Genomic DNA, 27,711 nt, shown 5'->3' on the forward strand with positions numbered 1-27,711 from the left:
AAGGACAATGGCGCTGGGCTCTGATTCTTCTGCATGGAAGGGCTCTGTGGGAGCCTTCTCAGCTTGGTCGATCGATCACCTTCCTGGACCTGGGGGGAGTTGGGAGGACCTTGGTCTTAGCATAGAGTAGGGAACACTGATGGCTCCTTGGCCTTGAGAGGGAAGGAGGGGAGGTATGAGTGGAGGGAAGGGGAGGGAAGGGGGACAAGGAGGGGAGGGAAGGGGAAGGAGGAGGGGAGGAGATGGAAATCTTTAAATATAAAAAAATAAACCATGAAAAAAAATCATAAATATAGATGGCACCATTATAGAACAAGACACAAATACAGATCTACAAATATATATTATGGTCCATTAAAAAGAACTACAAGATACTCATCAAGATCAAACTCCAAGAAATCACGGGCATCCTATGCACTCCAGTTCTCTCCTTTAGCAATGACAGAAAATGGCTTGGGTGAGGAGGGCTGCTCTAAAAACGTCACAATGTGTCTTAGGATAACTTAGATAACATTTTGTTACCTACTATTGGTGATTGAATCTAAGTCTGCATGACAGTGAGGAAATGAAACTTTTTAAAAGAACTTTCAAAAGAACAGGTTTTTGAAGAATCAGGGTACATGTAAAGCAACTTCCTTTGCTCCGACTTTAAGTCACAGGCACCTTTGAAAACAAGGTTACTGCTATTTCTTGTGTATGTTTGTGTATGGGAGAGAATGTCTTCCATATGTATATAGCTGACATACAAAAAAAGGAGGTTGTCAGTTCTGCTGGATTGAGAATAGTAGAGATTTATTAACCTCCCACCTTGAACTCAGGTCACCCACAAAAGGAATATTTGCTGAGCCACTTGCCAAGACACATAAAACCTTTTATCCAATAAGTCAAGTCTATCTAATATTGATAAAAACAAGAAAAACAAATCATAAAAAAATAAAGAAGTAAAGAAATGATCCTTAGGAAGATGATGCATCAAAACAAAGTTTTTGTGTCTGGTAAATTTTCACAATTAAATGAATGGAATCCAATGAGTTTCTCCAACAATTTACAACAGGAAAGCTTAATACAAAGCTACATTCACAGTGGAAAAACAAAGAACACTCAAGGAGATTATGTATTGTTCATACCAACACTTAAGTAGCAAAGATTCAAATACGAAGATAGCAACAATTGTAAAACACAGATACACCAGGAAATGGAAAGAGGCAGGCATCTAAGATAAAAAAAAAAAAAAAAAAAAAAAGAGTCTCTCCACAGAAACTATAACAAAAAAACCAAAACTTTAAAAACTGATCACAGAAAAGATTTTCTGAATAAAATTGATGAAGGTCTACCATTTTAAAGAAAATGAATAATATAGTTAAATTACAGTCATACATTACAGAAAAAAATCAGGTTAATATGACTCCTTTACTTTCCACAAATGCACATCAATCAAGAATGTGTACAAATTTGTGAAAGAATAAAGGGGTTGGAGAGAAACAAAGAACAAAAGCAGTGAAATATTGTCAAGTTTAATTCAAAAGACCAAGGAAAACTTAGGTAAGGAAAAATGTGAACTTGACCAACGTTACCCAGCTGCCTTTGATAATAAGTGAACAGAAATTAAATGATCACAAACGTCACAATTTTCACAAAGTTTTTCAGAGTGATCCTTAAACAGTATTTCTGACCCACCAAGTTACTGATGTCTTCCAAAGAAAGAAGCCACATGATATACCTGCTGTCTTTGAAATAGAAGAGATTTCTTTCAACGGCTCTCCTGCCCATCACACTTACTTCTGCATTCTGGGAAATGCAGCCCCACTGATGATCAATCCCAAAACAAGCATAAAAGGATTTAAAATTTGCTTCGTGCTACATGGAATATGGCAGGAAATATGGATTGTGCCCTATCTACCTGTCTAACACAATGTACACCTGAGAAGTCTCTGCACATCAGAAATTGCTTTTGATTTCTGGAACTAAGCTTCACTGTATTACATCATTGTGGCTAGCAGCAACATCATGTTAAAAGCCTTCAAAACATGTATTTCTGTAAAAAGTTTAATATCATCATTTTCCTATGAGGTACCAAATATTTAAAGCCTTTATAAAACAAACCTTAAATTAGAATTAGATATTCAAAACTTCTGGAATCTGGACATTCAGTTTTCCCACCACACAACAAAAGCAGTGCCCATGTGGATACTCTGGAGAGTGATACAACCTGCATCATATTCTTCATTTCCAGGGCTCAAGAGTCTCCCTTTACCCTGTAAATCTCTACAAAAGGAGGCTCAGAGAACAAGGGCCCCTGCCATCATGAACCACACGGACCAACATGACTACAGTCTGTCTCATGGTCCATCCAAGTCACAGCAGAAATGACAGTTCAACAGACCTGCTCTGAACAACTTTCACTCAACATGGTATAGCTTTTTGTCTTCCTACAACAGAGGCAGAAGAGAAACATGGAAAGAACCCACTAACCTGCCACTAGTATCCCTAATTGGCTAGGGTCACCCAGCTGGGCCTCAGGATATTAGCAGCTCCCATACAGGATGACTAGAGATTAAATGACTCAGACAGCAGAGGCCTTTCTGTTCTGCCCTCCCAAAACAGAAGACAGTACCCTAGTTCACTTTGTATTTTAGTACACATTATTCCACTCTCCTAGAGCACATCTTCTTCCTCATCCAAAGCACAGGGTCCTTTGTGTGCACATTCCATTACACACTCCCTTTCCAGAGCAGCCATCCCATTGCCTCAGAGATGGGAAATCCTGCAGACAAACAGAGGTCACATTCATAATGTAACTACTGTTACTGTGTAATTGTTGTTACTATGTAATTGTTGTTAAAGAAAAACAGAGCAGGAATTAGAAAACAATTGGAGGCATGTTAGGGATTGGAGGGAGCAAAGACAATGTGAATATGATACAGGTTTAATCTCAAAAATTATTTTGAAAAGTTGAAACAGACTTTATGGCCACGTGCTCTAAAAAGTAGGGATTTGTAGTAGAGCACAGTAAAGATGTCTCATATATTTTCTCTAAAGATGAACATATTAATCCAGAAAAGTAACAGTCTTGTTCAGCAGGACCAAATCATTTGACCCAGATCTTCTATTTTGGATGAACTATATTAAATATTGCAATTAGGTTTTAAAATAAGGTCAGTAACTTACCCAGATTCTTGATTGCCATGGTCTGTGCATGGCAAACAATGGTCAGTCAGGATAATCATACCGCATCTACAGTGGACTGCCTGATACCACATAGGTAATCTCAACTACTATTGAAGGAGGAAAGCTCTCACCCTCCTTCCCTCCTCTCCCTTTCTGCACTGTGTCTCCACAGCTCAAAGCTGGTCAATGAGCTCAATCCTTGGACAGGCCCTTCTTCTTAGTCCCCAATAAAATCCAGAATGATCAGCAGACACTCATTAACTGGTCTATTTTTCTTTCTCATTGCTAGTCAAGGCCAAACCTGGAAGAAGTTGCAGGTTTGTTTTCCCAGCACTGGGTAGCAGAGGCAGGATTAGGTGTTCAAAACGATTCTCAGTTACGTAGCATGAGGCAAGCCTAAGCTACAGGAGACATTGCTCTACACAGAAATCAACAGTCAACATCATGAGAGAAATGAAATGAAACTATTAATGTCTTAGAAACATTGGAGAACAGAAGTAAATAGAGATAAGACCAGTAATATACTGAAATTAAATATTTGAGCATGATTCCAATAAGTAATTTCTAAAGTGATAAGAAATACTACACTTTTGAGATTAAATGAAACTTTGCTATATTGACTTTGAAAAAGAGTAGGCCCTTCCCTAAGAGAGAGGACATTATTAATAAGACATAGATTGATCTTGTCCATATGCATATGTTGGCTGCTGAGGTCTAAAACCTGACAAGTATAGTTACAATCAGTGGCCTGTTTTCCAAATCTCTGAGCAGACACAACTGTGTCAAGGAAGATCATTCATATCTTCATAGGATTGTTTCCTAATTGCAACTTCAATGTTCATTGGCTCACAATAACCTTCCCAATGTGTTCACTACTAACCTTCTGCTCTGTACTCATGGTGTTAATAAAAATAAAACATAATGGGATGTTACAAAATCACTCCCCTACCTCAGTTGGGCCCTTTTTTCATAATGGTGGCATCAACACCTGATTGCCTATGCTGTGTCCCCTGCAGTGTACACAATAATCTATTCCTCCTATTGTGGTCTGAAGACAGAAGGAATGCTCCATATGCAAATCCTTTTACTGTGACTACATTGGGTAGTCAACTACATGACTCAAATGCATAATTTTAAAGCTATGAGGTGGTACAGTCTTTTTATTTAAGAATTTTGAAATTGTAATATAGAGGACAGCAAGGTCATTGCCCTGGACAGCAACAGACCAAGGCCACCTAAGTCAATATAACAGAAGTTGTCTCAGAAACAATTTTTCTAACAAGATGAAAATGCAGCTGTTCTAGAACTGATATGGCTTCCCATTGAGAAACCACTTCACTCACTTAGGAAATTAATAAAGAAAAATCTGTTTAATGATGGCATGCATCCGTCTCTGGCTAATGCTCAAAGAGGAGCAAACTAAGATAAATTTTGAGTTCCACATATGCTGTTATTCTTAAGTGTCCTTTAGGTTCAGGCTCCAGGTTACACCTTGAACAACTAAAATAAAAACAGACAACTTGCCAGGCTAGACATTTAGTCAGACAGGAGAGCTACACGGCAAAGTTATTCTCAGAATCATTTGTTAAATACAAGCGTGACCTGAAACAGCAGGGCATTCTTCATTGACAGGGTTCTGAGGTAAAGATCACAGGGGATGAGAAAGACAGGACAAGTAAATGTAAAAAGGATAGAAGCTAGGTTAAGGTGGTCTTGGAGAAGATATGTCCTATGCTTTGTAAGCTTCTTAAGAAAAGTAGCATCTTGCCAGGCAATGGTGGCTCAGGCCTTTAATCCCAAGACTCAAGAGGCAGAACCAAGTAATCTTTGTGACTTTAAAGCAAGCCTGGTCTACAGAGAGAGTTCTAGAATAGTCAGAACAGTCTAGGATGGTCAGGTCAGTCCTACAGAGAAACTCTGACCCAAAAAACAAAAACAAAATAAAAAAGAGAGAAGAAGAAAAGCATCCTGTTTCTTGTATACTTCCAGGGAGTAAATGGAAAGAAATGGATTAATTTTATGAAGTCAGTAAAACTATTACACAATGCAAAAAAATTTAGGAGGCTAGTCAAACAATTGTACACAAGGGGAACACAGGGGCCGGGCGATGGTGGCGAACACCTTTAATCCCAGCACTCAAGAGGCAGAGGCAGGTGGATCTCTGTAAGTTCGAGACCAGCCTGGTCTACAGAGCTAGTTCCAGGACAGGCTCCAAAGCCACAGAGAAACCCTGTCTCGAAAAACAACAACAAAAATAAACAAACAAACAAAAAAAAAGACAAGGGGAACACAGGGCATCTCAAGAACTTTCCTACATGCAGAGTTGGTTTTGGAACTAAAAATCATAGCTCCAAATGCTGGAAAGAGTTGGTTTCTCAGGACCTGAAAAAACTTCTCCACAAAGGGCTTATCCCCAGACCATTACCAGCTCTTCCAAACATATTCCAGGTTTTAGAGAAGGAGTTGGAGTTGTGTTTTATTATCAATACATTGGGCCCTTAGGGAATGCTCACAAGAATGTTCTTTCTCCCTGCGTAAGGTCCTAAATGAAAGCTTTAATTGATCGGGTCAGTCCTTACCAAAACAGTATTTTGCTTTTCAAATATTTATCACCTGATACCATGTTGCTCATCTGACAGAACTATGCTTTTCTCAGAAAGAAAGGGGAACTTTAAGGAACACCAGGCCTTAAGGTTGGTTGTCACCCTGTAATGCCTCCAAGAGCAGCTTGTTAGAGGCCTGTTTTTTGATATGGGGAAGGGCCTAGTGACTGGTTTAAATGGCTTCTTTGTAATGGTTTGAAGCCAAATATCTGAACATTTCCGTTGAAAAATGTATACACAAGCATTCTAACTTCTAACAGCCCTGGTTGATATATACTTGGGTTTTGAATGTTTTAGATACAGTCCTCCCTTAGGTACATTCTACTGTGTTAGCCTATGTATTAAGCATTGGCAGTGGAGTGCTACCCAACACATGAGAAGCCGTTGATAACATCCACAAATTTAAAATTAATGATGAGTATATATGTAGTTTAAATGAAAAGTACTGAATGTCAGGAAGATACTGTAGAAATCAGGCCTCTCCAAGTTTGCCAACTGGTTTCCATTAATGTATCATGCCAGCAGAAAATGACTAGAAAGACGTTTGTACACACAGCTCCCTGCTCCCAACTCTCTAAGCAAATTAAGCCCACAGAGCAGAGTTATTCAGAGGCTTGCCCGCAGGTCCATGAATTAGCAAGGACCGCATGGGACTACACAACACAGGAAAAATGGCAGCAGGTTCCCACCCAGATCCAGGGAGAGTACATCATACTGTCTCCAGCACCTCACCCTCTGCTCCTGCCCATCTGGAGACAGCATTCCCTCGCTCACCATGTTGTGGTTCCCCAGCTCGCCAAAGCTCTCAGTTCATCACCTCCCTGCAGCAGCAAAGGCACGACAGCACAGGAAATGGCTGCCTCCAGCTCCTCTGGAAAGCCTAACATCGAGGCAGGTCACAGGAAGAGCACTGTACCACTTCTGACTGGCAGGTCAACTGGAGGGCCTGATTGGCTAGTAAGGCCTGAGTGGGATGAATCTTCCCAAAGGACTATAGTTTGTTTAAAGAGACAGCACAGTGGTTCCTGGCCATTCCTTTCTGCTTCCATCAAAAGTCTTTTCTAGATCTGCCAAGATAGGCTTTTCAATAGCACTTGCCCGAGCCTCCAATAGCAGACACTGCCTTAATCCTGCACTCCATAGGAATCTTGCCTTTTTCCCCCAGGACACAACGTGGCTAGCTAGCTTGTACAGTGAACTGTGCTAGGAGGGTGAAGTGATTTCCTGTCCCACAAGTAGAAGACAGCCCAGAATATTAACAACTAAGAATTTTTAGATCACAAAAGGAAATGGTTGTTGTGTGATTTCATGCTGAGGTCAGATGAACTAAAGGTACATTTTACCTGGTTATCACAGGGATTTCAGACAATCATGAGAAAAAAGCAGGAATCAGATCTTAAACAAATCTTTCCCCCATCAGAAGGCTGGGTGATGGCTCCATGGCTTTACAAGTTTATTCCTGAAATTCAGAGCAAATTCCAGGCAAATGAAAAATATTAAAGAGAGTAGGGTTCATGGAAATTTGAATACATAGAGAATAGTGGAGTCAGGAAGAATATCTTTATGAGCATTGCTGTTAGCCAGCACATCTCCCTCCATGGGCTAATAAATAATATATACAGTTGTATTACTACATGAACAGGACAGGTAGAATGAATCTCACCATTTTAGTAGAAATTGAGCTTATTATGAACTCTCACAAGCTGTGGTCCAGGTCATCTTAAAAATAGCTGTCTACCAATGAAGTTGACTCTAATGCTAATAATGGAATGAACTTGGTAGCCAGAGCTTGATACCAGAGCAAAAAGAGAGCTTCTTTCTTCAATATCCTTTCTTTATGTGGGCCACTACCAGAAGGTGAGATCTAGGTTAAAGGTGGACCATAGTCTTTGTTTGGCTTTTTGTTTGTTTGTTTTTTCTGTTTTTATTTTGTTTGTTTTGTTTGGCTTGGTGTTTTCAAGATAGGATTTATCTGTGTAAACCTGAAACTCATTCTGTAGGCCAGACTGCTCTCAAACTCAAAAAAATCCCACTGCCTCAGCCACTTGAGTGATGGTGTTAAAGGTGTGCACTGCCACCAAGCAGCTAAAAGTGGAGCTTGCTGGGTGGTGATGGTGTACACCTTTAATCCCAGGAACTGGCTGGGGAGGCAGGTGGACCTCTGTGAGTTCAAGGCCAACCTGCTCTATAAGAGCTAGTTCCAAAACAGGCTCCAAAGATACAGTGAAATCCTGTTGCAATACACCAAAAAAAAAAAAAAAAAAAAAAAAAAAAAAAAAAAAATTGGGGAGCTTATCACCTCAGATGATCCACATGAATGAAGGGTTTAACTATTCAAAACCTTTAATTAAATAAAATCCCTCTCAGGTATAATCAATTCTTTGTGTAGTTGATAACCCCAGAAGTAGTCAGTTTGACTACCGAGGATAGCCAACTCATGAGCCAAGATAGAGAAATGAGAAAATTTTCGTCCCTGAAGGAGGCATAGAAACCATAGGAGTTTTTTTTTTTCCAAAGCAGTCTTTTTCCTAAACAAAGGAAGGATGGAGATTTGGAGTCTGGACATGCTCACGTAATATTCTTCCTCTTTTTAAGCATGCTCTATCAGCGAATCCATTTCTAATCATGATCACAATGTAAAAGCAAAAACATTTAGTGACAGTCTTACCTCAGTCATGCCAGAACATATATACATTATAAAAATGGTGGAAAGAAATGTTTCTGGCATGTTCATATTGTACCACAAGGTCTCATTTGAAAATCCAGTCAATGACAATGTGAAAAGTTGATTGTCAACCTTAATGTTTGATCTAAAAGATAACTGAACCAATACCTTAATTCTCACAAACACAAAAGATAGAGAATGCAAAACCAGAAAACTTCAAGATAAAGTCACCTAATAGCACTGCATACAGAGAGAAAGAGACAGAGAAAGAAAGAAGAAAACTGAATACTATACAAGAAATGAAGCACTGGGAAACGGGGACAATATAGTGTTCACAGTGGCAAAGACAGGGGTTAGGCATGAGCTCAATAACATGGAGTTGCATTCATAATGGCTGACCTGACTAAAGCTGCTTCTGATTGACAGAAGACCAAACAGTAGAGACCAACATTGAGCCCCAGATATGACACCATTGCTGCAGTGACTAGCCATCAACCTACTGAGAGGTTGACTACACTGGACAACTTCCTCCATGGAAAGGACAAGTTTTTGACTTAGGCTTCTTTTCCACCTGTCCCCATAGCTGTTCAGTCGCAAAGAAGCACACAGAGGCTTACATTAATTATAAACTGGTTGGCCTATTAGCTCAGGCTTCTTATTAACTATTACATCATTCATTAACCCATAAATAATGCTGTGTTACTTATGTGGCTTGGTAACTTTCATCAGTGAGGCTTTATCATCTTGCTTCAACTTACTCGGGTGAGATTGCAGATTCAGCCATTCCTCTTCACAGAACTCCCCTGTTCTGGTTGCCCCACGTAAACTTCCTGCCTGGTTACTGGCCAATCAGCCTTCTATTAAAGCAATACAAGCAACAAATCTTTACAGGGTTGAAGACAATTGTCCCTCAGCAACAAGTTTTTGTCCTTATAGGAGTGAATACTTATTCTGGTTATGGATTTGCCTTTCCTACAAGTAATGCTTCTATGAAACCCTGATCAATGTATTTACAGAATGTCTTATCCATGAACATTGTATTCCCCACAGTATTGCTTCTGATCAGGGATCTCTCTTCCCAGCAGAGAAGCCTGAGAGTGGTCCTTCAATCATGGAATCCTCTGCTATTAACATGTTCTCCAGCATCCTGAAGAAGCTGGACTGATAGAAAGGTTGAAAGAACTTTGTTCCTTTGAAAAAAGAGTTACAGCACCAATTAAGTTTCAGCCGTCTTGAGAGCTGGGGCAAGTTTCCCCAGAAAGTCCTATATGCCCTGAATCAGCACACAATATATGGTATGGTGTCTCTTGTAGCCAGGATCCATTGACCCAGGATTCTAGGGCTCAAAGGGGAATATTTCTACTCACTATTAGGACTAGTGTCCATCTAGGAAAGTTTGTGCTTCCTATTTCTGCCACCATAAGTTCTGATGGCCTGGAAGTTTTGGTACCAAAGGGGAAGGGCTCCTGTCAAGAGACACAGCAAATATTCTATTAAACTTTAAAAGCAGACTTCCCTCTGGTAATATGTGCTTCAAATGCACTTAAGCCCACAGACAAAGAAGGGAAAAACAACCTTAGGTGTGGTAATATATCCAAATTACCATGGGGAAATTGAGTTACCTCTGCGCAATGGAGGTAAGAAGGATTATGTCTAGAGTGCAGGAGATCCTTTAGGACATCTGTTTCTGGTACTGTGCCTTGTGATTAAAGTTAATGGGAAACTACAACATCTTATCCAAGAAGGATGAAAAGGGTCACATATCCATCAGAAATGAAGGTATGGGTCACTTTTTAGGGAAAGACCCAAGACCATGTGATGTGTTAGCAGAGGGTGAAAGAATGGATAATAGAAATGGCCCGGCATACTGCAACATCCTGAAGAAATTGACCTCAGAGAAAGATTGAATGAACTTTGCTCTTTTTAAGAAACTGGTACAGCACCAATTAGGTTTCAGTATCCTGAGGCCTGGGGCAAATTTCTCCAGAAAGTACTATAAGCACTGAATCTGCATGCACTATATGGTATGGTTTTTCCTATAGGCAGGATCGATGGGTCCAGGAATCAAGGGCTGAAAAGAGAATATTTCCACTCACTGTTGCCACCAGCAACCATCTAGGAAAATTTCTGCTTCCAGTTTCTGCCACCCTAAGTTCTGCTGGCCTAGCAATGTTGTTACCAAAATAAAGGGATTCCTGCCAGAAGACACAGCAAATATTGTATTGAACTTTCAATGCAGACTTTCCTCTGGTCATTTTGGCTTCAAATACTCTCAAACCAACTAACTAAGAAAGGAATAACAACTTTTGGCAGGGTGATATATCCAGATTACTTTGGGGGAATTGAATTGCCTCTGCATGATGGAAGTAAGAGGGAGTATGTCTGGAATGCAGCAAATCCTTTGGGGTGTCTCGGTCTGACATTGTACCTTGTGATTAAAGTTAATGGGAAATGATACCAATCTAATACAATAAGTATGACAAAGGTCACATATCCATCAGGAATGAAGGGATAGGTCGCTTCTCTAGGAAAAGGCCCAAGATTATGTAAAGTGCTTGCAGAGGGTGAAAGAAATGCAGAATGTGTAACAGAGATGGCAGTTCTGAATACCATCTAAGCCACGTGACCATTGCAGAAAGGAGACTTTTAACTGACATGAGTGCTTCTGCTGTATTTTGTTGATAATGCATTTGTACAGTTATTTCTATGTTCTTTTAATTTCTAAACATATGTTGCAATATCAATTATGAGTATATCTGTGGTTAATAGAAATAATTTTGAAATAATAGAAAAAATGTGCTCCAACGGACATTGCCACTATTCTAAATAGACAATGCATTTGCAATTGTATTTGGTATGCATATTTTATACTTAGGCATAATTACAACCTGGTTATTGATTTTCATTTGGAAATTAATAAGTTAATATGACTGTATGCCAAGTTGACAAGTGATTGCTTATGAAAGCTGTTTTTGGTTGTTAACTTTGCTACATTTGGAATGAACTATAATGCCAAAATGGAGAGCAAAATTGTGATCAGGACCTTAAGGCAAGAAAACATGCCTTTGACCCAGATACTGAGGATGGATGACTCCTGCCTTTAATCTAGACCTTGAAGATGGAAGGCACACGTTTAATCTGGGTCCTGGAAGGAATATAGGCTGTCATTTCTCTCTCTGCTTTCCCTCACCTTGTCAGCACTTGTACTCACTGTCATTGAAGTCTACTTCTGTGGGCTTCCAGCACACACACTAAAGAGCTGAGGCCCTCAGTCTGGTGGGACTGAGTAACTACGAGATCTTGCACTTTCCAGTCACTGACAGCAATTGCTGGAGTGCAGCCTTTAGGTTATTCCAGTAAATCCCCAGATGCACACACACATAGACAGACGCACAGATAGACAGACAGATAGGTGGAGAGAGATTTAGCCCTTAATTTCTTTGACTGTAGAGAACCTTGACTAATATACTGTGATATTTCAGTCAATTAAATTTTTAAACTTCTAGTTCCCAATTTTTTTCTTTATGCCATAATTACACACCTGAAGCACTTTTAGCTAATACTTCAGTATCACATTATATACATATGAAGAGAATAACCTTTCATACAGTAATAGTCAAAGAGTATGGGAAAAATGAAGTGTAATATTGAGTGTTATTTCTGATGAAAAATTTATTAAACAGTATGAGCCATTAGATCTATGGCAAGATTTAATCATTTGTTTTGATCAAGTTGAAGGTGCTTGTTAGTAGGAATCTATTTATCTTTTAATTTTATCTTGCTGTCATTTATTCAAGTCTATTAAAATTTAAAATTAAGTAAATGGATGCTTAAAAGGGATATACCACCTTTAAAGGTTAAGCCACAGCAAGGTAAAACTTACTGACATTTTGTATTGGATGTGTTGAATTAATTATCTGAAATATTTTTTTCTGACATAGATTTTACTCATAATTTCTCAAGTCCCTAGCTAGTAAATCATTGTATATTTAATAAAAACATCTTAAGATTTTTTTATCAGGCTCACTTAATTAAAAGAGTGAAGAGTGCTTAGATAGTATTTCTTCCCTTGAGAATTATGAAGTTAGAATATAAAATAAGTGCTAATCAGTTCTCCATTTTCATTTTGGGTATTGGTTTCAGCATTCCCAAACAAATGGGTAGACCTTTGTTAGGTTTAAGAAATGTTAAAAAGAACAGCTATCTGAAACGTTTGGGGAGGGGAAGTTTTGTTGACCAGGGTCTCACAGGATATCTTAGCCTGGTTTGAATCTATTGGTGATACTCCTACATCAACTTGCTATATACTGAAATCTAAAGTATGAACCAACAAAATCAGCATGAATGTTTGTTTCATGTTTTCTTTTGAGACAGGGTTTTGCTGTGTACACTAACTGGACCTGAAAGGCAAAATCCTCCTGTGTCCATATTCAATGTATTGGGATTATTGGTGGGGAACAATGTGCCCATCTGAAATCTGTCTCATTTGTCAAGCTCTGATCGGTTTTAAGGCCCTCAACCTTGATCTGGGGAGATTGCTGAGAGGCTAAAATCACTTACTGCCCAAAAGATGATCTCAGTTATATTCCCCATATCCATGGGGATTTGAAGAGGCAAGAAGTGAATGTGGCTGTTGTGTTGCTTCTCTGTTCTGTCAGCTTTACCCCAATATCTGACTCTGGGATTTTATTAATACTACTAAATAGGATCACACTTCAATTGTAGTGAGGAGTCGAGCAGGCCTGCTTTTCGCCCTGCCCGGCTCCCGGCCACCTGGCTAGCTTATGCCCCAAAATAACAACACACAAATTGTATTCTTTTAAACACTGTTTGGCCCATTAGCTTCAGCCTCTTACTGGCTAACTCTCACATTTTGATTAACCCATTTCTAATAATCTGTGTAGCACCACAAAGTGGTGTCTTACCTGGAAGGATTCAGCATGTCTGACCTGGTGGCTGGCTTCATGGCGACTGTCTCAGAGAGGAGAGGCATGACATCTGACTAACTTCCCAGCATTCTTTTCTGTCTACTCCACCCACCTAAGGGCTGGCCTATCAAATGGGCCAAGGCAGTTTCTTTATTAACCAATGAAATCAACAGATAGATAGAAGACACACCTACATCATTCAATCAATGATCTAGAATGGATCACCTCACTACTTATTTCTGAAGTACACTTCTTTAGTAAGTTTTCATGCTTCTTCTTGTCCATTCCTTTCTGTGCTGGGACTATGCATGCTTTAAGTTGGTCATGGAACTCAATTTGTACACAATCCATCTTCATTTTTAAGTTTGCATTATAACCCAGAGAAGTAGGAGGGCCTCATTTACCGGTCTATTTTTTTTTTTCTCACTGACCACTTAAGGCCCAGCCATGAAGCAGTTGCAGGACTTTTCAGCACTTGGAAGCAGAAGCAGGATTAGGTGTGCAATGGAATTCTCAATGGCACAGTGAGTGGCCAGCCTAAGTTACAGAAGATATTGCTCTAAACATAAATAAGTAAACAACAGACTCAGTAAAAAAAATGGAAAGAAATCCTTAATGACCTGGAAAAGGGGGAATAGGAAGAAATAAGAGATTAGAGCAATGACGCATTTAAAGAAATTCTAAGTTAAAAATTAAAACTCATAGTTTGTTTTAAAAAAGATGTAGCTGAAAAAAACCACATAGGTAGACTGACTTTGAAAAACACAAAACCATTCTCTGGCAGAGGAAATGGCATTAATAAGACATTATTCTACTCTGTCTTTAAATGCAATGTTAGCTGCTGGACCTGTCACCTGACAAACACAGCTAGAGCTAATGGGTATAACCATGACAAGCAAGATTGAACATATCTGTATATAAGAGCTCCTCAAAAAAAAAAAAAAAAAAAAAAAAAAAAAAAAAAAAGAGCTCCTCGTGGGAATTTCAATATTCATTGGCTGAATTAACCTTCCCACATTGTACACCCAAATCTGGCCTGCCTTCATCACATGACATGGATCAATACATGCTGGGGAATTACAAAATCACTTATCCATCTACAACCATATCTTATTTCATAATGGTGACTTCACAGCTGTTTGCCTATAGCGTTTCCCCTATAGTACACACAGCTTGTGTATACATGCTCCACAAAAATCCTTTTCCTGTTACTGAAATGAACAGTTGACTCCATGATTCAAGTATGAAATTTCACAATTCAGTGGTGACTGAGATCTTTAATCTAAAAATTTAGTTGGTTTAATCACCAGGAGAGCAAGGACAATTCCCTGGGGAGCAATAGAGTGGGATCAAGGCTACATGATCCAAGAAAAGAATTTTTGTCTCAGAACATTTTTCTACAAGACTGATGTTCTAGAATTAATATGCCTTCCCAGGCATAAATTATTCCACAAACTTAAACATTTAATTAACAAATTGCTGTAACAACAGCAGGCATGTAGTAGTGGTTCATGCTAAAAAGAGGAGCCAGCATGGAACACATTTTGCATTACACATATGCTGTCATCTTGAAGTTTCTTTTGAGTTCAGAACCAAAGTTATACTGTGAACCACCTAAAAAGGAACAGGAGAAGTAGCTCACACCCATAATCTGAACTCCTGGGAGTCAGAGGCAGGCAGACTTCTGTGAGTTCAAGGCCAGCCTCTACAAGACCTAGTTCCATGTCAGAGTTCAAAACTACAGAGAAACCTAGTCTTGATAAACAAAACAAAATAGGGAAGGAGACGGGAGAAGGCATGTCTAACCAAGTAGGCAGATGGAGATTTACAGAGCAAACCTATTGTTCTGATCAGGCAAGATCTAAAAGATATAATTAAAAGATATATCAACATTCATAGGAAATAGACTACAAATACAAAAATATGGAAAGGTCTGTCCACATTGTAAAAGATTATCTTAAATGAACAGCTATTCTGGGCTCTTCTAACTTCAGAAGAAGGCTTCTTTTGACACTGAAAATGGTGGTTCAAAGGAAGATGAGAGATACTTCTAAAAAGGACCAAAAATAGTTCATTTTAACTAGCCCTGACTACTATCTGTTTCAAGGCTGTAAAATTTACTCTACAGGATTTCATTGTTTAAGCTTCATTTTATACGTATGGATGTTTGCCCAAATGTGTCTGTGTCAAGACCTGCAGAGGCCAGAAGAGGGAATCAGATCCCTTGAACCTGAGTTACAGGAGTTCTAGCAACATAACCTCAGCCATCTTCAAAAACAACCATTGCTCTTAATTTCTAAGCTATCTCTCAAGCCATTTTTATTAAAAATCTATTTTTACACATTTTAATTAAAATATACTACATCTCTTTTTTTTTGATTTTTCGAGACAGAGTTTCTCTGTGGCTTTGAAGCCTGTCCTGGAACTAGCTCTTGTAGACCAGGCTGGCCTCGAACTCACAGAGATCCACCTGCCTCTGCCTCCCAAGTGCTGGGATTAAGGGCGTGCGCCACCACTGCCCGGCTTATATTATATCTCTTTATTCCTCTTGTGTCCTCTCTCTATCCATTTCCAAATATTTCTCTTCCAATTCCTTCATTGTTAAGTATGTACTAATAAGTTTGGACAAATATGTGAATAGAATCTGCTGGGTCCATTTCTGTTGGCTGTGTGTTATGGATTCAGGACTGAACATGTTCATTTGAATACACAAATAAGGAGATCATCCATGTCTGAAGCTAATTCACCCACTTGCAGTAAAGTTTTACTTGTTATTGAGCAACATGATTCTATCTGCCTTTGACAGAAAACATTATTAAAACTGTTATGGGTATTTATTAATATTTATGTATTTTTAATATTATTAAGAATATTTAAACATGAAGAAAACCTATTTAAAACACAGAGTCACCTACATACCTTTTTCTTCAACATTTGCCAATCTGTTGCCCTAAGGCCAGAAGAATGCACAATATCTTCAGAACCTACAATTACAGGGAGGATTGACCAATCTGATGTGTGTGCTAGGAATCAAACATGGGTACCCAAGAGGACCAGTACTCATGAGACAACTCTCTGGGTCCCACATATGTCATTACAATGCTGAAGGTGACCCACTCTTCCTTCTGTCTCTCATCACTTGAAAGATAAAGTCACCTCTGGATGGTTGTCAAAAGATCCAATGGGCAGACTGTGAATGGAATTTGTATATTCCTTCTTATTTTCATTGTTAATACAGCTCTCTCTATGTGAGTAAAGACAAAAAAGGATGGTTGAATTCAGTCTAAGTCCAGCCAAATTTTATTAGGAAAAGTTCCATAATTTGAAGTAGGCTTTCTTCTGGGACTTTTTTGAGACAGGATATGTCCACATAAACATGGATGCCAGGAATTTATTATGGGGAACAAGCTGGAATCTAACCCTCAAACTCACTGAGATTGGCCCCACCCACACTCCTTTTTTTTTTTTTTTTTATTTTTTTTACCCACACTCCTTTGTACAGTGATTACAGCCATACACCTCTAAACTCCAGCTGAAGTAATATATTTTAAAGGACATATCATTGAATGAGAGAAAAAAGAATAAAATAAGCTTTAAAGGGTAGCATGATTGTTTTGATGAATGTCAATATTCAGTCTAAGAGTGAGTTAATAACAAGCCTAAGCTACGGTGCAAGCATTCATAAGTTTTATTAAGCTTCTGGATCAATTGTTTATGAAGTGGCTGCTGTGTATTTGGGAGTTTTGGGTGGGGCAGAAACATCCACCTAACAAAAAGCACCCAATGAAATGATAGGATAAAAGTGTAGATTACTGAATCTTCTCTTTACCCCTATAATTTGCTAAGCAATATGGCTTCGACATCTGGATCCACCCGATTCCTTAGCTTTCTGAGATTCTAGCCTCATGGCTGAGGTACTTGCAGGTGTTTATTGCCACAATTCTATGGAGTTTCAAGGGCCTTATCACCACCAAGAAACATGATGCTGGCTATACACAGACACCTTTTAAGTGTTTGGTGTGGTGCTTTTTCAAAGGGCTTCAAGGTTTTTACAGCTAAAACTGAGTCAGGAAGCTTTTCTTAAATGAGAAACGCTTGCCTCTTGCAAACAGGGCCCACCTAAGAAAATGCTGATACCAAGAAACCATGCTTAACTCTGTTCTTTTGTGTCTCGAATTAATTTCCAAGCTCTCTCAAGTTTAAATTGGATTTAGTTATCCACGTTGACAACATTTGTTAACAGAAATTTCTGTTTCACCTGGATATGAAGCCATTCAGTCCCCAAAAAACAGAGGTCTACACTGATTATAAACTGGTGCGCCTATTAGCTCATGCTTCCTATTAACCCTTACATCCTACAATAACACATAATATTTGTCTGCGTCAGCTACATGGCTTGGTACCTTTTATCAGCAAGGCAATCTCATCCTATGTTCTCTGCCTCTGGGTGATAACTGCAGGCTGAACCTTTCCTCTTCCCAGAATTCTCCTGCTCTGATTTGCCCTGTCTATAATTCCTGCTTGGTCACCCAGCATATACTTCCTGCATGGCCACTGGCCAATGAGCATTTTGTTAAAAAAATACAATTGACTAGTCTTTAAAAAGTTTATGACCATTGTCCCACAGCAAACTGCTTCTAATTTAGAATCAAAAGGAATAGGTAAGGAACAGTTCAAAAGAACCCAAATTATATGATCAAAGAATTGATTTGTACCTGATTTCAGTCTAGGAGAAAAAGTAGCAAGAGACGTAAAAATAATAGTCCCTGAAGGGACCTGGTAATTGCCCAGAGTTCATGTTACAAAGAGACCAGAATTTTTGTTTTTAAACTCTTATTAGTATTTTTATCTATTATGCCAAAAAAAAAAAACATTTCAAAAGAACAGAATGGAGTAATGGCAATTGGGAATGTCCATATGTCACTTTCCATAGAAGACAGAAGGAAACGATATGGAAGCTGCGAGGAATTCACCATGGTGATAGAAGGAGACAGTGACAGCAAAGACATGAAATGAATGGGAAGTTTGTAAACTTTCTTCAAATCCAGTACCAGTGCATCAAGTCTCCCTAGATTTTTGTGTTTCATACAGAAGTTTAAGAGAACATACTAATTCTAATTCATGCAAAATTACATATGAAAACTCAGTCAGTTAAAACCATCCTCCTTTAATTCAGAATGAATTACTTAGAATAGCTAGTACGATATTGGACACATTTCTCCTGTGTGGCTATGCAAGTGTAAAGATGGTTTCTATTGTATGGAATCACACAATAAAATATTATATATTTTCACACAAAAAAGGATATAAAGAAATGCAAGTTTGGCGAGGAAGTAGTGGGGCATGCTTTAAACTCCTGCCCCTGAAAGGAAGAGACAGGAAAATCTCTGTGAGTTTGAGAACAACCTGCTGTATGGTTTGTTTGCCAGCAGAGCCAGATATACACAGAGAAACCCTGTCTTGAAAAACCAAAAAAAAAACAAAAACAAAAACAAAAACAAAAACAAAAGGACTTCAAAGATACAGAAAACCCCTGTCTTGAGAAACTGAAAAACAAAAACCAAGCAATAAGTAAAGAAACTTAAAAACTGAAGTTTAAGAAATATACTCATGATCCATTGGACCCTGAATTCTACAAGTCCCATTCTGCCACAAATCTCCTACAAACACCCTGCCACAACCTCAATGGAACTCTGAAACACAGCTTGCTGCTATACAGAGGGGATGAAGAGGTGAGTGATTACCCATGCAGCAGGACGCCCCACTCTCTAGGCCCTCCACACAAGAGCAAAACCCCGGGACCTCCCCTCAGCTTCCCTAGCCAGCTAGCCTGTGAGCTTCCTGAAAGGAGGCTGCTCCAGCACCCCCATCCCATCATTGAACCTTGAAAGCTACAAGTCCCACTCTGCCCCAAGCTCTCCTATCCATGCACCCCCAACCTAAGTGGAACTCTGCAGCACAGCCTGCTATTACACAGAAAGGACAAAGAGGTGAGTGATGACCCACCCAGCAGGACAACCTCTCTAGGACCTCCATACTGGGGCAAAACTCTGGGCCCAAACCCCACCTGCTTCAGTTCTCTAGCCAGCCAACAGGCAAGTTTCCTCCAGGTGTGCTGCTCAAACACCCCCACACCATCCATCAGACCCTGAAAGCTACAAGTCTCACTCCACCCCCAAAACCTCCCATGCTACCTCCCAGCCCCTTGCAACTTCAGAGGAACATTAAAACACAAGATGCAACTTCACAGGGTATACCAAGACAGGGACCCTGAAGCACAAGCTGTGACTGCACAGACTGGACCAAGAGAGTGACCCAGGAGTGCAGACCAAAAGAGCAGGCCAAGAGAGGGTGCAAAGACAGACCTCAGTGGCATGGCTCCCTGAAACACAGAGTTGGCCAAGAACAGGTCTCAAAGACACAAACAACACTTTAAGGATTGGACCAAGAGGCAAAAACACGGCTGTCACCAACTAAAGGGTGAGATGGGTAGGCGCCAATGCAAGAATTCATCCAACAACACAGAAAGCAGCATGGTAACACCAGAACCCAGTGGTCATACTACAAGAAGACTTAATCATCCTAACCCAAGAGAAGCAAAAGGAAATGATTTTCAATGTAACTTTGTGAAGATGATGGCGTCCCCAATGTAACTATAGGAGGATGATAAAGGAAATAAAAATTCCCTTAAAGAAATCAAGGAAAAGACAAACAAAAAATTGGAAGACATCAATAAGTCTCTCAAGGAAGCCAAGAAAAAACACTCAAACAGATGAAACAAACAGCTCAAGACTTGAAGACTGAACTAGAGGTAATAAAGAAAACATAAATGAAGAAAATTCTGTATATGGAAAATCTGGGTAAACAAACGGAAACTACAGCAGGAAGTGTAACCAGCAGAATACAAGACATAGAAGAGAGACTCTCAGATGCTGAAAATACTATAGAAGAAATCAAATCATTGGTCAAAGAAAACAATAAATCCAACATATTCCTTACACAAAACATCCTGGAAATCTGGGACACCATGAAAAAAATTAAAACCTAAGAATAATAGGGACAGAAGAAAGAGAACAACACCAACTCAAAGGCACAGAAACTATATTCAACGAAAAAAATCATAGAAATAAACTTTCCCAACCCAAAGAATAATATCCCTATGAAGGTACAAGAATCTTAGAGAACGTCAAATAAACTGGACCAAAAAATAATAATGATATAACATATAATGATCAAAATGCAAAACAGAGAATGAAGAAAGAATATTAAGAGCTGCAAAAGATAATGGTCAAGTATAATATAAAGGTAGATCTATCAGAATAATATCCCGAATCTCCATGGAAACCATGAAACCAAGAAGGCCCTGGACAGATGTGCTGAAGACACTAAGAGACCACAGACACCAAACCTACCAAAGCTTTCAATCACCATAAATGGAAAAAACAAGATATTCCATGGCAAAACCAGATTTAAACAATACCTATCCACAATCCAGTCATACAGAAAGTACTAGAGGGAAAACTCCAACCCAAGGAAGCTAACTGTAAACACCGGCAACAGATATCCTAACATCCACAAACCCCAAAGAAGGGAAAAACACAAACAACGCTACTTAAAAATAACAGGAACTACCAGTCCCTCGTTATTTACATCTCTTAATATCAATAGACTCAATTAACCTATAAAATGACACAGGCTAAGAAAATGGATACAAAAGCTGGATCCATCCTTTTGCTTTATAAAAGAAACACACCTAAACCTCAAAAACAAACATTGCCGAAGAGTAAAGTGTCGGAAAAGGATTTTCAAATCAAATGGAGCTAAGCAGCACACAAGTATAGGTATCCTAATAGCTAACAAAATAGACTTCAAAGTAAAGCCAATCAGAATAGATGAAGAAGGACACTTCATTCCCATAACAGGAACAATCCATCAAGATGAAGTCTCAATATGGAAAATCTATGCCCCAAAGAACACTCACACATGTAAAAGAAACATTACTAAAGCTTAAATTGCACATCAAATCCCATACAAGAAGATTAGGAGACTTCAACACCCCACTCTCCCGAGCGGGCAGGTCATCCAGACAAAAACTTAACAGAAAAATAAGACAACTAACAAATGTCTTGACTTAAATGGACTCAATGGACATCTACAGAGCATTCAACCCAAACATAAAATATACCTTCTTCTCAGCACCTCATGGAACCTTCTCTAACATGGACCACAAACATGGTAACAAAGCAAACCTCAACACACACACAAAAAATGGAATAACCCCCTGTGTCTTATCAGATCACCACGCTTTAAAGTTAGGATTTAAAACAACAATAATCACAGAAAGCCTAAAAACTCATGGAAATTGAACAGTGCTCTATTAAACCACCCATAGGTCAAGGAAGAAATAAGAAAGAAATTAAAGACTTTGTAGAATTCAACAAAAATGATGGCACAAAATACCCAAATCTATGGGACACTAGGAAAGCAGTGCTAAGATGGAAGTTCATAGAACTAAGCGCCTACACAAAGAAAGTGGAGAAAACTCACACCAGCGCCTTAACAGCACTCCTGAAAGCTCTAGAACAAAAAGAAGCAGACTCACCCAGGAGGAGTAGAGGATAGAAAATAATCAAATTGAGGGCTAAAGTCAATAAAATACCAAAATTAAATCAAGACCAGATAAACAATTCAAATCAGCTTATAACCTGCAAGGAAAGAGAAGAAGTCACCAAAAACCTTCCAACCAAAAAAAAAAAAAAAAAAAAAAAAAAAGCCCAGGGCAAGACAGTTTCAGTTCTGTCAGAACTAAGAACAAATAACTATACGCAAAGGGTTCCACATAATAGAAACAGAAGTTAAGATTGCCAAACCCCTTTTATGAAGCTACAGTTACCCTTATACCAAACCACACTAAGATTCAACCAAGGAGAATTCCAGACCCATCTTACTGATAAACATAGATGCAAAAATACTCAATAAAATACTAGCAAATCTAATCCAAGAACACACCAAAAAAAATCATCTATCATGATGAAGTCAGCTTCATCTCAGAGATGCAAAGATGGTTCAACATACAAAAATCTATTAAGAATCCTGCCCTCTAAAGTATCCAAGTTATGTTTAAAAAAAGAATCCTGCCCTCTTTAAGTTCCTTTCCTAGCATCCTTTAATAGTGAACAACAATATGGCAGTATAAGCCAAAGTAACCCTTTTCTCCTCATCCTGGGTTTTGGTCATCATATTTCATCACAACAGAGACCCTAATTTAGACACCATGTTTGGTTGATATGTATGGGAGACCTGCTCTTTTCTAAAGTTAAACAAAGAAGAGAGATTTGGGGTAAGGTTGGGACAGAGAGCAATGGAGGGAGGAAACACTGCAGTCAAGACGAAAGAATAAATAAAAGATAAATGAAAGAGAGGAATGAGGAAAACTGAGGGAAGATTGGGCCAAGGAAAGATGAAAATTCAGCAGGGCAAATGACAAATCTTGTGGCTCTATCTCAGGTATATGGGCTTTATTTTCAAAGGGCTTAGAAAGTTCTATCCCTGCTGAAGCATTAATCTAATTGACATTTAACAATAAGAAATCAGGAGTCAGAGAGCAGGGTAAGAAACTGAAAGATCAGAGAAGCAGTTCACCAGCAAATAGTGACTACCACCTCTTCAGTTTCTCCATGTTAGTAAAGTGCTAATATTCTCTTAGGCCTGCCTTAGGAATCCTGACTCCTATCTGTCCAGAGTCCTCCAAACCTCTATGGTAAATTTGGAACAGGTAGTGATTAGCTCTACTGTAACACTAAGCAAGATTTATTATCAGAATATAATCAAAATATCACACATTTCCCTATTTGTGTTATTAAAAAGTGAAGGTTTTAACACAGTAAAGCTATATACACTAAATACAATAACTATATATAATATATGCAGGGAAGAATTATACTAACAATGTCCAATCCATTGCATTTGGTAAATTTAGAAAAATGTTTGATCATCTATCCTATCTTAGTAAGCGCAAGTGTTGCACCTAAATTACTTTTTATCCTAACTGGTATTACCAACATTAAATAATCTTTCTATGTCTCTTAGCCTTATATACTTTATACATTTTTAGCTCATTTTTTTCAATTTGTTAACATGCATAATAACAATTATCGAGTTTTTAGCTCCATCAGAGAACTCAGAGGGATATAATATTACCGGAGTAAACAACAACATCTAAAATATAAAAAAGCATAAGGCAAACAAACATTTAAAATGAAGAAACAACACCACCTGTCTATTTAAAATTTTTGCCAGACTGTAGTGGTGCATGCCATTAATCCCAGCACTTTCATAGCAGAGGCAGGAATATCTCACTGACTTAGAGGCCAGCCTGTTCTGCAAAGTGAGTTCCAGAAAAGCCAGAGGAACACAGAGGAATCTGTCTTTTAAAAAAAGGAAACAATGTCTTTTTGTTTCACCTTAAAAACACACCTAACAGAGCCGGGCAGTGGTGGCGCATGCCTTTAATCCCAGCACTCCGGACGCAGAGGCAGGCAGATCTCTGAGTTTGAGGCCAGCGGATCTCTGAGTTCGAGGCCAGCCTGGTCTACAAGAGCTAGTTCCAGGACAGGCTCTAGAAACTACAGGGAAACCCTGTCTCGAAAAACCAAAAAAACCAAACACACCTAACATGATTATAATAAGTGACTGTTAGGCCAATTTATTCTTTTGGACAGGGATATTTTATTTGGATGAGGTGTTCTTTTTTAGATACCTCAGTTGTCTAGTGGGTTTTAGATTCCAATGTTTTCATACTTTTGTAAAGACAAAACAAAACTCTGCCTTAACCCTAACTTTATGAAGATTTATTGTTGGAAATTATATTTAATCACAAGGAAAACATCTGTTGATCTTACGAATTAGTTAAGATTGAATGGTAATGCTCTCTGATGAACTATTGTCTCTTTTACTCAAGAGATCTTTTTGTTTAAAACTAAACTTTAAGGATTTATGTGGTCTCTATAACTTTATTCCTCAATTTAATACATATCTTCGTTTTTATTCTGAATGCAATGTATCTTTAAAGCATACAGGTTGGTTTAAATAAGCACAGTTTTTTATTTCTTATTATCTAATGTCTACACACACATGTTGTTTCCTTTTACTAGCATTTAAAAATGTAAAAGTTAATAATCTTTTCTGTCACATATCTTTGCGGGCCTTAATTACTCCTTTCTGTTAACTTAGCATATATTTTGAGATGCTTGATGAAGTGTTAATCTAATTAATTATTTTTTAATATCAAAAGAGCAGAATATGTGGATTGTGCCCTCTCTATCTGTCTAACACATTGCACACCTGAGAAATCTCTGCACATGAGGAACTCCTTTTGTCCCCTGGAACTAAGCTTCACTGGATCACACCATTGCAGCTAGTGGTAACACCATGTTAAAAGCATTCTACTCAACTATTGCTCTACCGGGTCCTAAACAATTTGTAATCTTTGTACTGGAATGCAATATTCAGAACTTGTAGAAACTAAACCTTCAGTTTTCTAATCTCTCTTCCCACTGCACAAACAGTGCCCATGTGTATTCTCTGGACAGAGATACAACCAGCATCATATCCTCCATTTCCAGGACTGCAGAGTCTCCCCTTCCCGAGTATTTCCATACACAAAGAGGCTCAGAGAACAAGGGCCACTGCCAAGCTGAACCACATGGACCAACATAACTACAGTCTAGCTCATGGTCCTTCCAAGTCCCAGCAGAAATGACATTTCAACAGACCTGCTCTGAACACCCCCCACTTATTACAGGATCGCTTATGGTCTTCCTTACCACTCTCTACAGCAGAGACAGAAGAGAAACATGAAAAGAACTCACAAACTGTCTGCCACTAGTACTCTTGATTGCTAACCCTTCCCAGAATCCCTCCCTGGCTAGGCCACCCAGCTGGGCCTCTCAATATTAGCAGCTCCACTACAGGAGGATCAGAGATCAAATGACTCAGACAGCACAATCCTTCCAGTTCTGCCCTCCCAGCCCAGCAGACAGGGCCCCAGTTTAGACAATTTGTATTTAGTACACATTTTCCCACCCTCCTAGAGCACATTCTCTTCCTCACCTAAAACACAGGGTCCTTTGTGTGCACATTCCATTGCACACTCACTTTCCAGTACAGCCATCCCATTGGCTCAGAGATGGGAAATCCTGCAAACAGGTCACATTCATAAAGTAACTACTGTTACTCTGTAACTGTGCTTACTTTGTAACTGTTGTTAAAGAAGAGCAGACCAGGAATTATAAAACAATAAAGGGATCTTAGGGCTTGGAGGCAGCAAGGAGAATGTAAATATGATGTAGTTGTCATCTCAAAAACTATTTTGAAAACTTGAGACAGACTTTATAGTCATGTACTGAAGAGACTAGAGATTTGTATTAGAGCACATTAAAATTTTTTCATGTATTTTCTCGAAAGATCAATGTCTTAATAGAGAAAAGTCCTGTTAAGCAGGGCCACAACATTTTGCCCAGATCTTCTATTTTAGATGAAATACTGTAAATATAGCAAATAGGTCTCAAGATAAGGTCAGTCCCTTTCCCAGATTCCTGATTGCACTGTTCTGTGGACTGCAAACAATGGTCAACCAGGACATTCATAGAGCTAATCTCAACTACTTATGCAGGGGGAAAGCTCTCACCCTCAGTACAACCTCTCCTTTTCTGCACTGTGTCTCCACCAGGTTCAATAAACTCTTCCTCCTATTGTGGACTGAGGACAGAAGGAATGCTCAATATGCAAATCCTTCCCTGCAACTGCAATGCATAGTCAACTGCATGACTCACATGCATAATTTTAAAACTGTGAGGTGGTGTAATCATTTTTAAAAGGAATTTTGAAAGTCTAATGTACAGGACAACAAGATCATTGCCCTGGACAGCAACAGACCAAGGCCACCTGAAGAAACATAAGAGAACTTGTCTCAGAAACTATTTTTCTAACAGGATAAAAATGCAGGTGTTCTAGAAGTAATATGCCTTTCCATTGAGAAACCACTTCACACACTTAGGGTGCCAACCTGTAATGCCTCCTTGAAAGGCTTGATAGAGGTTGTTCTTTGATATGGGGATTGCTGGTATCTGTTTTTGAATCAACAGTGGCTTCTTTGTAATGGTTTGGAGCCAAATCTCTGGACAATCCAGTTGAACAATGTGTACCCTAGCATCCTAATCTCTAACAGCCCTGATTAAAGTACATTTATCTTTTGGGTGTTTTAGAGGCAGTCCTCCCTCAGCTAAATTCTATTTTGTGAGACTGAACTATTTCCAAGGCATTGGCAAATCCTTTATATCAGCAATTCTGCTCTTCTACATTGCAGCTTGGAAGTGCAATGCTACCCAACAGGTGAGCTGCCTTGATACCGTCCACACAGTTAAATGTAAATGGAGATTGTATGTAAGGTTAAATGCAAAGTGCTCAATATCGAGAAGATACTGGAGAAAGCAGGCTTCTCCGACTTTGGCATATTGAAGCTGACAAGAAAGATGTCTGTACACACAGCACCCTGCTCCCAATTCTCTAAGCCGATTAAGCCCAAAGTGCAAAGTTATTCAGAGTCTTGTCCCTAGGTCTAGGAATTAACAGGACCGCCTGGGACTTCACAATACAGGGAATCTGGCGGCAGGTTCCAACACGGATCCCGGAAGAACGCACCATACTGTCTCCCGCACCTCCCCCTCTGCTCCTCCCCATCTGTAGACAGCATTCCAATGCTCACCATGTTACAGTTTCACAGCTCGCCAAGGCTCTCAGTTTATTATCTCCCGGCAGCAGCAACTTCACCGCAGCACAGGAAACCACCAGTGCCAGCTTCTCTGCAAAAATCGAGACTGAATGCGGAAGCCCGGAAAAGCCCTGCACCGCTTCTGACTGGCAGGTCACCTGGAGAGCCTGATTGGCTAGTGAGGTCTGAGTGACAAGAACACCTCCCACAGGGCTGAAGTGTCCTTAAAGAGACAGCACAGAGGTTTCTGGTCATTCCATCCACCTGAGTCAAAGATCTTTTCTTGATTGGCCGAGATATGCATTTCAATAGCACTTGCCCCTCGCTATAAAAGCAGACACCTTCAAAATCTTGCACTCCATACGAACTTTCCCTTTTTCCTCCTGGACACAACGTGGCCACCTGGCTTGTACAGTGCACTGTGCTATGCTAGGTGCTGGGATTCCCTGTCCCACAGGGGAAAGGACGCATGGAATATTAACAGCTAAAGAGAATTTTAAGGTCACAAAAGGAGATGTTTGTTCTGTGGCTTCATGCTGAGGTCGGATGAACTGAAGATACTTTTTACATGGTTTT

The 27,711-nt window shown here is 39.2% G+C and overlaps 1 protein-coding gene across 1 annotated transcript in view; it reads right to left on the bottom strand.

The window, feature by feature from the left end:
- LOC119803889 (zinc finger protein 431-like) overlaps positions 1–27,238 on the bottom strand; it is a 48,686-nt gene extending 21,448 nt beyond the window's left edge. The window contains exon 1 of the mRNA XM_038315352.1: positions 27,130–27,238. Coding sequence (XP_038171280.1) covers positions 27,130–27,132 — 3 coding nt within the window. The 5' untranslated portion in view covers positions 27,133–27,238. The remainder of the gene's footprint in view (positions 1–27,129) is intronic.
- Between the last annotated feature and the right edge of the window lie 473 nt (positions 27,239–27,711).

This window comes from Arvicola amphibius, chromosome 18 (assembly GCF_903992535.2).
Source record: "Arvicola amphibius chromosome 18, mArvAmp1.2, whole genome shotgun sequence".
In the NCBI taxonomy this organism is placed as follows: domain Eukaryota; kingdom Metazoa; phylum Chordata; class Mammalia; order Rodentia; family Cricetidae; genus Arvicola; species Arvicola amphibius.